This window comes from Pelophylax lessonae, assembly GCF_965119305.1.
Source record: "Pelophylax lessonae genome assembly, chromosome: 1".
NCBI classification, from domain to species: Eukaryota; Metazoa; Chordata; class Amphibia; order Anura; family Ranidae; genus Pelophylax; species Pelophylax lessonae.
Window position 1 is genome coordinate 9,759,599 of NC_138768.1, and position 17,523 is coordinate 9,777,121.

Consider the following 17,523-nt stretch of genomic DNA (forward strand, 5'->3'; position numbering starts at 1 on the left):
TCAGGAGTTGTGTCCGTCAATGAACGAAAGAGAAACTTTTTTTTACATTTGTAGCACCCTCCTAGGTAGGTGCTAGGTAAAAAATATATGTGGCTCTGTTCTGCTTATCAGGAGAGCCTGATCTGTTAGCTGGCCTGTCACATGCTTCCAGGTGTGACTTATTGGGTCTGGGGAGTCTCCCCATTGTATCCATGAGGGATATTGTTGGACAGTGGAGGAAACCTAGCCAATAGCACACCAGGGTTTATGACTGTCCCAGTGGGTGGGCATTGCTGCAATGCATCCTGGGATTGGGAATAAATCCTGAGGGGGCATGTGACAGGGTGTCTTTTGGTGCAAGCAAATTCCCAGGAGGAGGTGGAGGGCTGTCTCTCCTCCTGCCGAAGTGAGGAAGGCAGTCGGCCTAGGGGTTGAGCTGTGCTGCAGAGGATCCAGTGTGCTGACCAGTGGAGCTGCTGGGCAGAAGAAGTATCGTGAGTACTCAAGGACCTGCCCAGGGGTCTGCCTAAGAGAGGGGACCACTCCAGAGGTGTCAGGGGGATCAAGGAGCCAGCTAACCCAGAGTGTTACAGTAAAGGGGGTGCCAAGTAGTTAAGCCCTGAAGATTAGGGATAAAGGGGGCACCAGGAAGGGCCCTGTAGTTGCTCAGCAGTACAGTCAACCTTAACTTACAGCTTGCCCTAGGAAAGGATTACCTCAGGAAGCTTAATGACTCTTTTCACAGCCAAGGGCAAAGTGAAGCAGCGGCCTAGCCGTGACTAGCTCAACACATCGTTACACAGCGTTAACCAGCATTTTTCAAGTTGCCCCTGCCGATTGTGTATAGTTCTAGTCAGTTGGAGTATCCCACTCCTCCCTTCTCCTATCCAAGTTCCTAATAAAACCTAAAAACCAAAGAAACTGGACTGATCCTTGTCTGAGGTAAACACTTGGAAACATGCCAGATTGTTCTACTGTTGGTAATGGTAACCCAGGGGAACCCGTATTCAGCAAGGGAGTAGTGCTACACATTTTTCTTTTGGATTAACTTTATTCCCATCACAAGGGATGAACAACATCCCTTATGACAGCTTGAACCATGACAGGTCCTTTTTATGAAGAGATTTGGGGACTATAAGACCCAAAATCTGTCCTCTGGCCTCCAGTGCAGCCGATCAGACACAGATCGGTCTGATCGGCTGCTTTCCTGGCCAACATACTCGTCACTCTTGGTTTCCGGGGCCGAAGAGAAAGAGGAACAATATAAGTTCCTCTCTCTTTTCCGTGCAGCTGACGCCAGCGGTTGCACGGCGATTGGACGGTAGAGCCCGGAAGAGGCGGCAAGAGGGGATGTGGGACCCCCTTCCGCCACCCGCAGAAGTGATCAAGTGGCTATTTGGCCACTCATATCACTTGTGCTAAAAACTGAATCGCTGGCTGAAAAATTCCATACCGCGATGATGCCTGTAGGTGCACCCACCATCCCGCTATAACTACTGAAACCCGAGGATGTCCTATGGGCAGAAAGTAGTTAAGCAATCTTCAGGCCTAAAAAATGGATTTTTGTAAGATCTTACCGTAAAATCCTTTTCTCTTAAGCTCATTGACAGACGTAGTCTTCTTGATTCTCAAGAGCTGGGTTATGTTGTCTCCGCAGGAGTAGGACTAGGCAGAAAGACAAAACGTTCTGGCTCCACCTTAGGGGCAGTCCCTGAGGGTATATCCTCCCTCTCTCTGCTACAGGGAATCAGTTCTGTTTTAAAGCAGTACAGAGAATTTAACCCAACCCAACTCAATGATAGAGGGGCGGGTACTACGTCTGTCAATGAGCTTAAGAGAAAAGGATTTTACGGTAAGATCTTACAAAAATCCATTTTTCTCTATCGCTCATTGACAGACGTAGTCTTCTTGATTCTCAAGAGCTGGGACATCCAGAAGCAGTGCCACAAATGAGGGGTGGGATTGACAAATCAAATCCAATCTAGAAGGCCCAACCGGTGCCAAACTAGAAGTTTTAAAGGCTCATTATAAACAAAGAATGAGACTAAAGAAAAAAATTTTCCAACGGAAAAACCCTCGAGGTAGACCACTGGTCTCCTCAAATTGCGGCCTGCAAAACCTTGCTGCCAAACGAGGCATCAGACGATGCCATTACATCAACTTTATAATGTTTAGTAAAGGTATGCACCGACGACCAGGTAGCCGCCTTGCACACCTGGACCACTGACGCCTGATGGCGAAAGGCCCATGACGCACTAAGCTAGACAGAAAAAAACTGATTCCCTGTAGCAGAGAGAGGGAGGATATACCCTCAGGGACTGCCCCTAAGGTGGAGCCAGAACGTTTTGTCTTTCTGCCTAGTCCTACTCCTGCGGAGACAACATAACCCAGCTCTTGAGAATCAAGAAGACTACGTCTGTCAATGAGCGATAGAGAAATGATTTTTTTGAATGGGAAGTGGAATGTGGGACTTTAAATGAAGCCATGATCAGAATATCATGCGCCTCCATCCCTGTTCAGTAGTTAAAAGTGTAGCACCCTCCTAGATAGGTGCTAGGAAAATCATAGTGTTTGCTCTGCCTGCTTATCAGGAGAACCTCATCGATAGCTAGGCATGTTGCATGTGTCCGACGTGTGTCCCCACTGTATCCAATATTCTCTGGAGTCCATGCCTCTGTTATACAAGAAAGGGCTTTGTTTACTTTGGAAACCGCAGCTTGGCATTGCATGCTATTATTAAGCTTATGATCTACCAGAACACCCAGATCCTTCTCTGCTATGGATTCCCCCAGTTCCTTCTCCGCTATGGATTCCCCCAGATCCTTCTCCGCTATGGATTCCCCCAGATCCTTCTCCGCTATGGATTCCCCAGATCCTTCTCCGCTATGGATTCCCCCAAGATTCTTCTCCGCTATGGATTCCCCCAGACCCTTCTCCGCTATGGATTCCCCTAGATCCTTCTCCGCTATGGATTCCCCCAAGATTCTTCTCCGCTATGGATTCCCCCAGATCCTTCTCCGCTATGGATTCCCCCAGATCCTTCTCCGCTTTGGATTCCCCCAGATCCTTCTCCGCTTTGGATTCCCCCAGATCCTTCTCCGCTGTGGATTCCCCCAGATCCTTCTCCGCTGTGGATTCCCCCAGATCCTTCTCCGCTGTGGATTCCCCCAAACAGCTCGCCCATCTCTATTAACAAATGGATCTTTAACACATTGGGGTATGAAGACATCCGTGTAGAGTGGAGTAATGTGAAGACACAAGTGATTACCTAGAGTTACGGAAGTGTAACAAGTGTACCCGTTATAGGTGGCATGGCCTCCAACAGATGTTGTCTGTCTCTCATAGCAAAGGGAGTGGATTGAACCGCAGAGGTCTTCATTATTTACAGAGCCTGCAAAGCAAGACATTGTCCCCAGACGAAGAACCACTCTCGTCTGAGAAGTCTTCTGGGACAGGCCCTGGTTTTCCAACCTGGAAATGAAGAACCCAACCAAACATCTGCCTATGTTGCTTCCTCCATCAGGTCCCCTTTCATTATAAGGAGGGGGGAGAAGAAGGGAAATGCCTACATTTGCTACCTAAACAGTTCAACCAGCCCAATTCCAGAATCTGTGCTGTCCCTCGGCCAAGCAATTGGAGATTCCTCCATAATCACACAGGAATTGCAGGAAAGATGCCCCAGAGGTATCAGAAAATCCCTATGGGTGAGCAGAGCCAGAGCTCCAAAATAAAACATTGCCCTCACCTCTCTGCTGTCTTGTTCGAAATAAGGCCTGCTGACCAATATAGTGGGACTGATGCTGATACAGCAATCCTGGTGAGCTGAGAGAGCACTATACCCCAGGTGATCACCCACCAAGCCTGCCAGTGCCCACATCAGGAAGGAGTATGCGTGTGTTGCCACCAGGTACCTTTTGCATATCTGGGGTGTGTACCTGTGGGGAAGAACCCTGCCAGCTGCATAAAGCATTTAGAGATTCTCCATGAATACTCTGGATGCATGGCTGTGCCATCTGACATGGACACAAGCACAGGCAATGCCTCACTCCTGATGTCCCCGGCCATTCTGCACATAAACACACATGGTCCAGCGTTTAGAGGTGAGGGGTGGAGAAAGAATCCCGACACCTCCCAGTTGATGCTAAAAGTCTCCTAGGCCTCCCTGAGAACCACTTTCACTATATAGTGCTCCGGCGGCCCAGAGAGGTGCTCAACAATGCAAGAGTGTAGCTCCATCTAGTGTCCAAAATGTGGTAATAGTACCGCAATGCCTCATTATTGCCACTAGAGGATCATAGGAAATCCTTAATAAAATATGGACAATATTCATCATGGATTGTGCGTAATTTTAAGACCTTTAAGTGTTTGAAAGGTTACACCACCAAATGTACTCAGCCAATGACTCAATTTTTATTTTTCTCCTGCTATCAATGGTCAACACGGTACAACACTTCATCCATGTCTTTGGTGATCTCTGATCTCCTTATGAAGTGTTTCTTACATGATGATCAGCCATGGAGTATATCTGAGGTGTATATCAGGGTGTGCTTCTTCCCCACATGTCCAGCGACATTCATATAGAAGACATTTCCCACACTCTAGGCACTAATACACCTCGAGCGTTGTGTGGGATCCCTGAGGTACAGGAAGACAGGACTTCAGTGAGTAACAATTCCCTCACTCAGGACAGGAAAGTGGCTTCTCCCCCGTGTGAGATCTCCGATGTCTGGAAAGACCGGATTTCTGTGAAAAACATTTCCCGCACTCATGACAGAAATACAGCTTCTCCCCTGTGTGAGATCTCTGATGTTTGACAAGATCTGTTTTTTGTACGAAAGATTTCCCACACTCAGGACAGGAATACGGCTTCTCCCCCGTGTGAGATCTCTGATGTCTGTGAAGAATGGATATCTGTGAAAAACGTTTCCCACACTCGGGACAAGAACATGGCTTTTCCCCCGTGTGAGATCTCTGATGTCTGTGAAGACTGGATATCTGTGAAAAACATTTCCCGCACTCAGGACAAGAATATGGCTTCTCCCCCGTGTGAGATCTCTGATGTGTGTAAAGATTGGACTTCACTGAAAAACATTTCCCACACTCAGGACAGGAATACGGCTTCTCCCCCGTGTGCGTTCTCTGGTGTGTGTAAAGACTGGACTTTTGTGAAAAACACTTCCTGCACTCAGGACAGGAAAACCTCTTATCTGTTGGCAGGACGGCACCGTCCCTCACAGTCTGAGGTTCCTCAGGATAAGAGGAATACGATGGTCCATCTACACTGTGTGGTGCCGGATGGACATTTGAGGTAGCCGGGTTTTCTCCTGGACTATACTGCGTGATGTCCTCATCTTCTACTTTACAGTCTGGAGACAAAGTGAGACAATCCTCTGAGGTTTTCCTCATCTCCCGTACATCTACTAAAATAGAAATAAAAAGATTATTACTAGACATCAGCAGATTGGTTCTCCTAAACAAGGACTCCACCCACATCAGGCAGCTTTGTCTCTGAGGATCTTACAATTCCCCCTCAATGTAACTAGTAAATGGGTCCTCTGATCTCCTACCAGTTAATTTCTTTATTCATGGACCTTAGTCAGAGAGTGAGGAAACAACGAGAACTGTCTTTTATAGGAGTGACAGTGATGAGGAGATTATAGGACGAGTGTCCCCTCCCCCTCTATCACTCATTGCCATCTTCCCAATACAAGAAGTCCTGCACTTCCTTATTAAGTCCATGATTTAGTCATGAATAACAGCGGGTATGAGCCCCACCAGAGGTCAGAGAGTGAGGATGGGGGGAGAACAACCAAGATGAAAACTGGACTGATCCTGAAGACCACCATCATTGGGTTACTGACTCCTCCCTCATTATCACTTTCTGTTTAAGGTTCTAAAGTTTGAGGATGTTATTATATTATTATCAACATGTAAAAGTCTGTGCTCCAATCAAATCATCAGATATAAACTGTCCAGCTGGTAGAAAATGGGTGCAAAAGAAGTAAGGCCCATGTAATGTACAACTTATTATATAGGATACAGAAGTAAGGACTGAACAGGATCAGAATGATATAATGTACAACATAGAGTATATAGTGTAGGGGTCAGGAGTATGTAATGTACAATATAGAGTATATAGTGCAGGGGTCAGGAGTGTGTAATGTACAACATAGAGTATATAGTGCAGGGGTCAGGAGTATGTAACGTACAATATAGAGTATATAGTGCAGCGGTCAGGAGTATGTAATGTACAACATAGTGTATATAGTGCAGGGGTCAGGAGTATGTAATGTACATGTAGCAGGTTTTCCAGGCCTATGGCCTGAGGTGGGTCTGCCATTGTTACCGGTTACCTTTCCAGCCCATGTGAGCTGTGGCCCTGGGTGTGAAGACTGAGACATGGAAAACTCCGGCATCTTTGTGTTGTTGTTTTATTGTAGATAAAAGGGGATGGGAGAAGGGAATGAGTGGGATACTCCTTTAGGTTTCAACTATATACACTTGGGACTTCATTCCTGAAAAAATGCCTGTTGGCGCTTCCTTGACGCAAGCCGACGCCAGCCAACTCTCACTATCTCTGAGAACACTCTGTAACTTAAGGCTCCATTCACACCTGGGCGTTTTTGTTTCAGGCGTTTTTATGGGCGTTTTTTCAGGCGTTTTTATGGGCATTTTTTCAGGCGTTTTTTCAGGCGTTTTTTGTGCAGGCGTTTTTAGATTGAATAGAGAACAATGGAAAACGCCTGTAATCTGCCCAAAAAGAAGCTCATGTACTTTTTTGAGCGTTGGGCGTTTTGCTTCAGGTGTTAAAAAGCTCAGATGTGAACAGGGGCCATTTAAATGAATGGGATTTTACTTGTTGGGCATTTTGGAAATGAGCGTTTTTGGAGCTGAAAACGCCCAGGTGTGAATGGAGCCTAAGAGAAGTGCTGAATCCTCGACTTGTAGTCCAGAAGATCCAGGACTGTGAAATTGTAGAACCAACGACACTGTTATACTGCAAAAAATCACTGAATACTTCCCTCCTGTCTTGCTTTGGCTTGAGGTAGTATATTGTAGAATCCTGTCAAACTGCACCTTTCAACTGGCCCACACTGTACAATTCAGGGCCCAATAGTAGGTGCCCCCTTTAGCCTTGAACTCTTCGGGGGTTCACTATCTAGACACCCCCCTCTGTAACTTCAGGGTCCTCAACCTAGGTACCCCCTTTCAGCTAGCTGGCACTGGATCCCAGAACCTCTTCCGGAGTGGTCCCCTCTGACTCTGGCAGACCCCCAGGGGAAATCCGCAGTACTCACGACCTGTGTAGGATTTCCTGGGACTGAACCCCTCTCGCTCTCCGCAGGTTCTTGGCACACCGGATCCCCGCAGCTCAACTCCTCTTCTACTCAACATCCTCTTCCTTCAGACAGGAGGAGAGACAGCCGCACTCTCCATCCTGGGACTCTGCTCCCGCCAAAGACATTGTGTCATGTGCCACCTCCAAACTTATACCCACTCCCAGAATCCTTTGCAGAACAATCTGCCTTCTGGGTTAGTTAAAAGCCTGGATGTGTCCCCTGATTGGGTTTCCTCCACCGCCCTATGAGAAGCCTCTCACAGGAGCCAGTGGGGAGACTCCCCCTTCAGCAGGCACACATGGAAACCATGACACCCTGACTAATAAATCACAGCCCTGCTGTTAGGCAGACAAGGCCCACTATACCTTTACCTAGCACCTACCTGTAGGGTGCTACATACAAAATAGAGTATATAGTGCAGGGGTCAGGAGTATGTAATGTACAACATAGAGTATATAGTGCAGGGGTCAGGAGTATGTAATGTACAATATAAATTATACAATGTAATGGTCAGGACTCATAATATTGGTATTCATTAATCAGTGGTAGAATAAATGTTTACATGGGACAAGTTGCAGAGGTCCCACACCGCTGCCTCCAAACTCCTGAGACTGCACTCAGTGACTTGGGTCTGAGACTATACAGACATATCCCTCCACCTGGCACAGACAGCAAACAACAGAGCAAGTAACTCTGGGAGAATTATTCTGTCAGAGATCTTGCTAAACCCGGGCATGGGGCAGAAGGTCCAAAGTACATGCCCCAGGTGTCTAGGTCTAGTAACGTCTATGGTGAGAAATCAACATTTTGCTGCCAGCTGAACCCCAGAATCTCCATAAATCCAGTCTAGAAACATAAATTGTGTCTGCAGCACAGAGAAGGAAGATTATCCCTGAGAAATACAGGAATACAGGACGGGGAACACAGCTCAGGAAAGTGACCAGGAGATTACAGACTGATATCACCCAGTCCTTGCCCTGCTCTGGACCAATCAGTGAGCAGGATGGGTGGAGGAATGTATTTAGTGTTAATGACCCACCTGTGCTGATCTCTGTAGGAGTGTCCTCCTCTATAAATGTCCCCGTTATTTCATCCTCTTCCATAGACTGCTGATCGTCCCTCACATACCTCTCTTCTTCTTCTGCTTTCACCTCAAATTCTATATCGATTGGATCTCCACTCTAAATCAAGAAAATGAAAGAATATCATCAGTAAAATATAAGCTTTATTATTGTGACATCACACCAAGCTTTGCAGTGGAATAACTTCCTTACAGGATGTCTCCAACTTACAAGCCGACCTCAATGCACTGTTTCATTGGGTAACTATGTGGTAAATGAGGTTTAATGTTGATAAATGTAAAGTTGTGCACTCGGGGGCTAAGAATATGCATGCATCATACATACTAGGGGGAGTAGAACTTGGGGGAATCCATAGCGGAGAAGGATCTGGGGGAATCCATAGAGGAGAAGGACCTGGGGGAATCCATAGCAGAGAAGGATCTGGGGGAATCCATAGCGGAGAAGGACCTGGGGGAATCCATAGCAGAGAAGGATCTGGGGGAATCCATAGTGGAGAAGGACCTGGGGGAATCCATAGCGGAGAAGGATCTGGGGGAATCCATAGCAGAGAAGGACCTGGGGGAATCCATAGCGGAGAAGGATCTGGGGGAATCCATAGCGGAGAAGGATCTGGGGGAATCCATAGCGGAGAAGGATCTGGGGGAATCCATAGCGGAGAAGGATCTGAAGGAATCCATAGCAGAGAAGGACCTGGGGGAATCCATAGCAGAAGGACCTGGGGGGAATCCATAGCGGAGAAGGACCTGGGGGAATCCATAGTGGAGAAGGATCTGGGGGAATCCATAGCGGAGAAGGATCAGGGGTGTTCTGGTAGATCCTAAGCTTAATAATAGCATGCAATGCCAAGCTGCGGTTTCCAAAGAAAGCAAAGTCCTTTCTTGCTTAGGAGAGGCATGGACTCCAGAGAGAGAGATATAATTTTGCCCCTCTACAAATCATTAGTAAGACCTCATCTGGAATATGCAGTTCAGTTTTGGGCTCCGGTTCTCAAAAAGGATATCGGGGAACTGGAGAAAGTGCAGAGAAGGACAACCAAACTAATAGGAGGCATGGAGGAGCTCAGCTATGAGGAAAGATTAGAGGAACTGAATTCATTCTCTCTTGAGAAGAGGAGATTAAGAGGGGATATGATCTCCATGTATAAATACATAAGGGGGGGATATTGTCGGGGTTATTGGGGGTTGATTAAAATAATAATAGGTAAAAAGAAAAATGATTTTAAGAGCCATGTTTATTTCATATTATGCATAAGAGATTCTGAATAGGATGGCTTCCATGTTGTTTCTAAGGTCAAAGAAGGTTCATTTTCAAAATGTCTCTCACAGGCTTACAAAGGGTCTGTGGTTTCAACAGAGATCTTTGTATTTCTATGTAATCGTAAATAAGATTTCTTTTGACATATTTATCAGATAAGACTCAGTCAATCCGACGCTATGTTAAAGGGGGATATCTCAGTCTGTCCAGAAGTATATAACAATGGACAATACCCCAGTATATTCTAGCAGACATTTAAAGATGAACCATATAAGTTTTTATAGATACATTATCATATGTGAGAAGATATTAGCCATAATTATATCATTATATTATGTAAGGCATATACATATATATTTAGGAACATTGTATCACGTTTTAGGTTTATATTCTCATAGTAGTATCTTACTTAGACTTAAAACTAAAGTGAAAACGAATTACTTCATGTTAAGGCATGTGGTAGGAGTGTTTATATAAGAATTGCTTTGGACTGGTTTAGTGCTCAAGGTGTCGTAAATATTCCCAAACCTAGACTATGTCTGACAGCCCTGTGGCATAGTCAAATAAGTAATTGCTTTTCACTAGCCGACAGGTCAGAGGTCATGAGATAAGAAGGATGGGTAATTGTTTCAATTTATGTTAAATACAAAATCTAATGAACGGTACGATACTGCCCTCTGGAGGCGAAATACCAGGTGCAGTCTTGAGATAATTTTAGATATTCCCATATAAAAATATTATATTGTCTTAAAAATATAATTATTGAAATGGCATTACTTGCCAAGGTGAATGATGGAGACACAGGTGGACATTTATGTATGTACTGGGAGTCTGGACAAAGTTTTATGTTGGGTTATATGATTAATCTCACATATAGAGAAATCATCCTTATTTTATTATCCAAGGTATAGGGTTAATTATTTAAAGAGGTGTGTCTCTTACCTCACCAGTTTAGGTATAGAATATCCCAACCAATTGGGATAATGTTTCATCCCTCTGGGTTTTACTTATGGTAATTTTTATAGCTCTTTGTTCTTACCATATAAAAGACCAACCCAGATGAGAGAGACACACATTACACTGCCCATCAGACAATACACTTACATCACACACACTATTACATTACTCAATAGACTCATCCAGACATACTCCATCTTGATTCCATTATTCATCTGAAACTTGGAGGAAACTCCTCCCTCACTGGCATCCATCTTAGGACTCTGGTAACGATTTGAAGCTAGCGGCTATCTTAAGTGTGGTAATTATGCCTTGCTATGTTATTTGATTTTATTCAACAATTGTTTATTCCTTCCTTATATGTATTATATTGCATACTTAAGGGTAATAAGATTACAATCCCAGCCGTATAAGCCATGGTAGATTCTTCTCTAAAAAGCTGATTTTTGTTTTTATACGTTTTTATTAATATCAGATTAAGTGCATTATTTGCAATTTTAAGCCTTCCGTTTTGCATGGCTTATTCTCACTCATCTGCAGTGACGTGACTTTCGGCTATGCATTGCGCAGACCATTGTAGTCTGTTTATATAGAATATTAATTTATGGCTTATACTATACCTGGGAAGAAATGGTAATCTTACTTTAATCTTGCTTTAGTTTTGCTTTCACTTTGTTTCACTTTGTTTCAGTTTCACTTTCATTATTGAGCTAAACATCACATTGCATTTATTATTTGAAGTTATTAGTTTATGTAGAGTTATCTTTTTGTGTCACTTCTTGTTTGATCATATATCGTGTTTGCATGTCTTGAGAATAAATATTTTTATATATATTCCACGCTGTAGACTGTACTCACTAAGATTGGTATATGCTTTTAAAAAGAAATTCATCAATTAAAAAGAATTCACGACATTGATTTATGGCAATAGGTGAAGACTCTCCTTTTTCACAGATCTTTGCTTATTAACCATAAATAAATACACTGCTATATTCAGAGCAGTATAAATATTCTGACATAAGTACGAGCGCAAGATATTTATTATTAAATATTCTTACAATATGATCAACATGTATAAATACATAAGGGGGATATGATCTCCATGTATAAATACATAAGGGGGGGATATGATCACCATGTATAAATACATAAGGGGGGATATGATCTCCATGAATAAATACATAAGGGGGGATAGGATCTCCATGTATAAATACATAAGCGGAGATATGATCACAATGTATAAATACATAAGGGGGGATATGATCTCCATGTATAAATACATAAGGGGGGATATGATCTCCATGTATAAATACATAAGGGGTCCATATAGTGAACCTGGTGTTGAGTTATTCACTTTAGGGTCATCACAGAGGACAGGGGGCACTTTTTACATCTAGAGGAAAAGAGATTTCATCTTCAAATATGGAGCTGTGAAAATGTGAAATAGGCTCCTTCTGGCCAGCTCAGTAGATTGTTTGAGGAAAGGCATGAATTCCTTCCTAGATACAAATAATATAAATGAATACTAACATTTATAGGTAAAGTTGATTCAAGGATTGTCTGATTGCCTCTCGGGGGATCAGGAAGGAATTATTCCCCATGCTAGAGTAAACTGGATCATGCTTTGCTGGGGTTTTTGCCTTCCTCTGAATCCTCTGTGGGTATAGGATTGTATATTATTATTTTTTCTATCTATTGGTTGAAATAGATGGACATGTGTCTTTTTTCAACAAGACTAACTATGTAACTATAAGAAATTCACACATTGTCCATGAGTCTGTGTTTTATAAACTCCGCCCCACTAACCTTGTAACAGTGAGGGATGGTGTGACCTTCCTGTGTGGAATCCCGGGAATACAGAGGATGGGGACATCTCTCTGGGGGGTTCCTGGTATTAGGTGGCTCCATCATATCCTTGCATCGTGAAAACTTCTCCATCACTCCATACTCCTCATCCTCCTCTTTATACTCTTCTTTAACATCAATATTATCATCCCTGAGGTTTCCACTCTGAATATAAAATAAAGCATTCATTGTAACAAACATGCTGTGTATAAATCAGAACTACCAATAATTGTCAATCATCTACCTGATGATGGTGGGGGATGGTGTGATTTTCCTGTGTGGAATCCTGGGAATACAGAGGACGGGGACATCTCTCTGGTGGGGTTCTGCAGTTGGATGACTCCACCATTGTGTCCTGGTACAGATCTTTGTGTTCTTTTAGATATTCCGACTCCTCCATCACCCCATACTCATCATCCTCCTCTTTTATCTCTTCTTTACTCTCAACCTTAGAATCTCTCAGGTTTCCACTCTGAACATATAATAGAAATGACATCAATGGTAACAATGCAGATATTGTACAGATCCTAATGATACTATCAGTGATTGTTCCTCATCTACCTGATGATGGTGAGGGATGGTGTGGCCTACCTGTGTGGAATCTCGGGAATACAGAGGACGGGGACATCTCTCTGGTGGGTTCCCATTACTGGATCCATCTGTAGGAAACACACACACTGACTGAATACATTGTTTCTATGTGTTTATCAGATGATGGGGGATCTAGGTGGAGCCTCCGTACTGCTCTCTCCTTTACAATAAAGTCTCCTCTTACCCGGTGATGTGAGGGGCGGCTGATTCTCCATCATGACGTCCTTGTAGAGATCCTTGTGTCCTTCTAAATACTCCCACTCCTCCATGGAGAAATAGACAGTGACATCCTGACACCTTATAGGAACCTGACACACACAATGATACAGTCACCATCCAGACACATCCCTTGTCTGTTACTGGATAATGTCCCAGAATTCCCAGCACCGCTCACCTCTCCTCGATGATCTCTCTGGTGACTTCTAGAATCTTCTTTTTATTTCTCTATTCTATCAGGGAGAGAGGTGGAGGTAATGTGATGGTCATATGATCTCCAGACTTCACAGGAGGAAAATTCTAGATTTGAATACAAACGATAAAATTAATAGATATTCCCAGAATCCTCCTCACCTCACCATTCAGGTCTCCATTATATTAAAGCCCCACTAAAATATATAATTTACCCACAAAGGGCCCAACACTACATAGGTAGCAGGAACTCTGGTGTCATTAAAAACACAGAAAGGACCAACAGTCCTACTATGCTTGTGAGGATGCAAAGGGTCTGCTCACATCCTAAGACCATCAAATAATAAGAATAGAGCCAGATGGAGGGACATTGGGAGGAGGAGCTGTGAGGTCAGTGTGATGTCATAGGATTCTCTGACTCTGCTTGGAGGGACATTGGGAGAAGGGGCTGTGAGGTCAGTGTGATGTCATAGGATTCTCTGACTCTGGTTGGAGGGACATTGGGAGGAGAAGCTATGGGGGGCGCTCTGTAAAGGGTTTATGTACACAGAGAATAATTTCTCCTGGGTGCGTCTCCCCTCTCCTAAACTGAAAGATGAACTTTGTCTTTGGACACATGACTGCATAATACACAGAGCGCTGGGCACAGGACTGCATAATACACAGAGCGCTGGGCACAGGACTGCATAATACACAGAGCACTGGGCTCAGGACTGCATAATACACAGAGCGCTGGGTACAGGACTGCATAATACATAGAGCACTGGGCTCAGGACTGCATAATACACAGAGCGCTGGGTACAGGACTGCATAATACACAGAGCGCGGGGCACAGGACTGCATAATACACAGAGCGCTGGGCACAGGACTGCATAATACACAGAGCGCTGGGCTCAGGACTGCATAATACAGAGCGCTGGGCACAGGACTGCATAATACACAGAGCGCTGGGCACAGGACTGCATAATACACAGAGCGCTGGGCACAGGACTGCATAATACACAGAGCGCTGGGCACAGGACTGCATAATACACAGAGCACTGGGCTCAGGACTGCATAATACACAGAGCGCTGGGTACAGGACTGCAAAATACATAGAGCACTGGGCTCAGGACTGCATAATACACAGAGCGCTGGGTACAGGACTGCATAATACACAGAGCACGGGGCACAGGACTGCATAATACACAGAGCGCTGGGCACAGGACTGCATAATACACAGAGCGCTGGGCTCAGGACTGCATAATACACAGCGCTGGGCACAGGACTGCATAATACACAGAGCGCTGGGCTCAGGACTACATAATACACAGAGCGCTGGGCACAGGACTACATAATACACAGCACTGGGCACAGGACTGCATAATACACAGCGCTGGGCACAGGACTACATAATACACAGCGCTGGGCACAGGATTACATAATACACAGAGCGCTGGGCACAGGATTGCATAATACACAGAGCGCTGGGCACAGGATTGCATAATACACAGAGCGCTGGGCACAGGATTGCATAATACACAGAGCGCTGGGCACAGGATTGCATAATACACAGAGTGCTGGGCACAGGACTGCATAATACACAGAGCACTGGGCACAGGATTGCATAATACACAGAGCACTGGGCACATGATTGCATAGTACACAGAGCACTGGGCACATAATATGCAGGAGGGTGTTAGGTGCAGGGTTCATAGGTTTGCTATGCACAGAGGACACTTCTGCTCCCACATCCATAGCTCACCTCTGCACCCACAGATTATCTCTGCAACCACCTCTTAGCCCGTCCCCCACAACAGCTAAACTCTCCATGCAGGTGCATCACCTCTGACCCCTGCTCCCCCAATGCCCTCACCTGTGTACAAACAACCCCCCCCCCCCCATCTGCTCATCTCCTAGTCTCCATACAGTCAATTTTTGTCTCTCTTCCTCTCCTCCACTGAACAGCAGCAGGAGCAGCAGTGAGATTGTCCAGCAGGGGGCGTCTGCATCTGAGCCACCAGGCTGTTTCTCGGCCAGCATGGGATGCCCTGTCTACATTAATCCGGTGTTCCGTGAGAATTACCGACCCCGTGAGAAAAACCTACCCTCGTCACTTCCTGCCAGGAACAGCTGAGCAGGGCAACAGTGCATATGCTCCCAGGCCCAGATACGTAATGGAGCAGCTGAGGATCAGACTAGTGCGCATGCACACTAGTATGAAATGATCACGGTGTCCGTGAAAAAAACCTACCCACACGGCGGTTACATTAAAACAGTTGTGCTGCAACATGAGTCATCTCCGCTCCTGTCCCTGTCACTACCCTGATCTCGGCTAGTAAATATAAAAGCGGCTCTCGGCTCTGTGATTTATCTTTTCATACACCCGCCGCCGCTTTTATATTTACTAGCCGAGATCAGGGAAGTGACATGGGTAGGAGTGGAGATGACTCGTATTGCAGCCCAGCTGTTTTAATGTAACCGCGGCGTTACACACACTGCCGTGAACCGGAAGTGACGAGGGTAGGTTTTTCTCATGAGGTAGGTAATTCTCACGGAACACAGGCCCTGAATCCGGGGACAAGACCGGGGACAGACTTGGGTCTGGGACAGTGTCCTCAATCCAGGGACTGTCCCCGAAAACTGGGGACGCCTGGTCCCCCTAATCTAGGTTTCCACATTATATATGTGTGTATCATTATCTGCTGGAGATAAAAGACCTCACCGTGACTATGGAGGAAGAGGACGGACATGACGGGGGGGGGGGGGGGTATTACCGGGTATAAATAGAAAATAAGATCTTATTACCTCCTCTGCTGCCACTTCCAGCAATGTCTCCTCTCTACTTCCTCCCAACTCACCTCTCACCTGGAACTTCCTGTATGTACTGGACATCACTTCCTGTCTGTACCTGACATCACTTCCTGTCTGTCTTATACAGAGACTTCCTGTCTGTCTTATACAGAGACTTCCTGTCTGGGTAGAAGTGAGTTCACCATCTTGTGGAGGTCAGAGGAACTGCAGCCCTGAGAGACATCTTGTAGTGTGAACCCGGCCTTGTGCTGTGTGTATGTACTGTATATCCTTATAGATGGGTCATCTCCACTCCCACCAATAGGGATAGAAATATATTACTGCCTAGTCCAGCCTTTGTCAGCCAGAGAAAGTTCCTCCAAAGCTATTGTGGAGCCACTTATTAGGAGGGTGATGGAGGTCTGGTGAGTGCACAATCAGAGTGTCAGCACCAAGAGAGTACGGGATTGGTGTTTGGGGAAGGAGGTGTTTTATAGTTCACTATGCACGGTTTGCTGGAGCATACACTGAGATTTGGAGGAAGAAGCTCTGGGGGGGTTTGGAGACATTTATTGGTGGTAATGTCATTTAGTGAATTATAAAGGAGACGTTGGATGGAGTTTGATGTCACTTTATGGTTGGTCACTGGATACTGATGAGGTGAAACGCATCGATGATTTATAACAGATGTTTTCACATCCTTTACTTGAATGATAAGAGGGCGGGATTTATGGAAATAAGGGGAGGGGTCATTGTATTTATCACCCATTTCCCCGATGCTGGACGATGCAAGAAGTTGACACTCTATAAGAAGTCTTGTCTCTGCCAGCTGGGTGTAACGCTCCTGCGTTGTTGTAACAAGATGGATTTGCAGCTGCAGAAATCTCCACTCAGCAGTCATGTAGAGATGTGTTGAAATACCAATTCCAACTCCCAAGACTCATCACTGTGGCCTGCCTGATTCAGCATACAAATACACACACTCAATAAGATGTTCCTGGAGTGATAGATGTATATAGCAGTATAGTGGTGATGTGCTGAAGGGACAGGTATGAACAGTGACAGTAGATGGCAAGCACTCGAGAGAAATGTTCATGAGAGTATAGATGGTAACAGGTAGGATGCAGATAGGTTAGCAATCATGTATGGTAGTAGGTGGTAGGATAGCAGATGACATACAGGAGAGACTAACCCAGTGCAAGGATAGATGTTAGTAGGCTCAAGAGCTAGCAATCTAAATAACAGTGCAGATGATAGGTTTAGTATTGCATAGAGAGTGACAGTCTTTAGTGAGC

General features: G+C 45.1%; 1 protein-coding gene across 1 annotated transcript; it reads right to left on the reverse strand.

Annotated features, from left to right (window-relative positions):
* Positions 1–4,376: 4,376 nt before the first annotated feature.
* Positions 4,377–16,276, reverse strand: LOC309563405 (uncharacterized protein). Its single transcript, XM_082267799.1, has 8 exons — positions 16,244–16,276; positions 13,443–13,564; positions 13,233–13,356; positions 13,019–13,116; positions 12,702–12,929; positions 12,419–12,622; positions 8,359–8,500; positions 4,377–5,399 (listed from the first exon to the last, which is right to left on the reverse strand). Exons 3-8 carry the CDS (start codon positions 13,315–13,317, stop codon positions 4,657–4,659), a joined length of 1,500 nt encoding a protein of 499 aa, XP_082123925.1. The 5' UTR covers positions 13,318–13,356; positions 13,443–13,564; positions 16,244–16,276; the 3' UTR covers positions 4,377–4,656.
* Between the last annotated feature and the right edge of the window lie 1,247 nt (positions 16,277–17,523).

Excerpts from the sequence above, each read along its gene's own strand:
- LOC309563405 (XM_082267799.1), bottom strand. The coding sequence starts at position 13,317 with ATGGAGGAGTGGGAGTATTTAGAAGGACACAAGGATCTCTACAAGGAC. Across the intron at positions 13,117-13,232 it reads GCCGCCCCTCACATCACCGG|ATGGATCCAGTAATGGGAAC; the intron begins GTAAGAGGAGAC and ends TGTTTCCTACAG. Across the intron at positions 8,501-12,418 it reads CCATCCCTCACTGTTACAAG|AGTGGAGATCCAATCGATAT; the intron begins GTTAGTGGGGCG and ends TTCTTGATTTAG.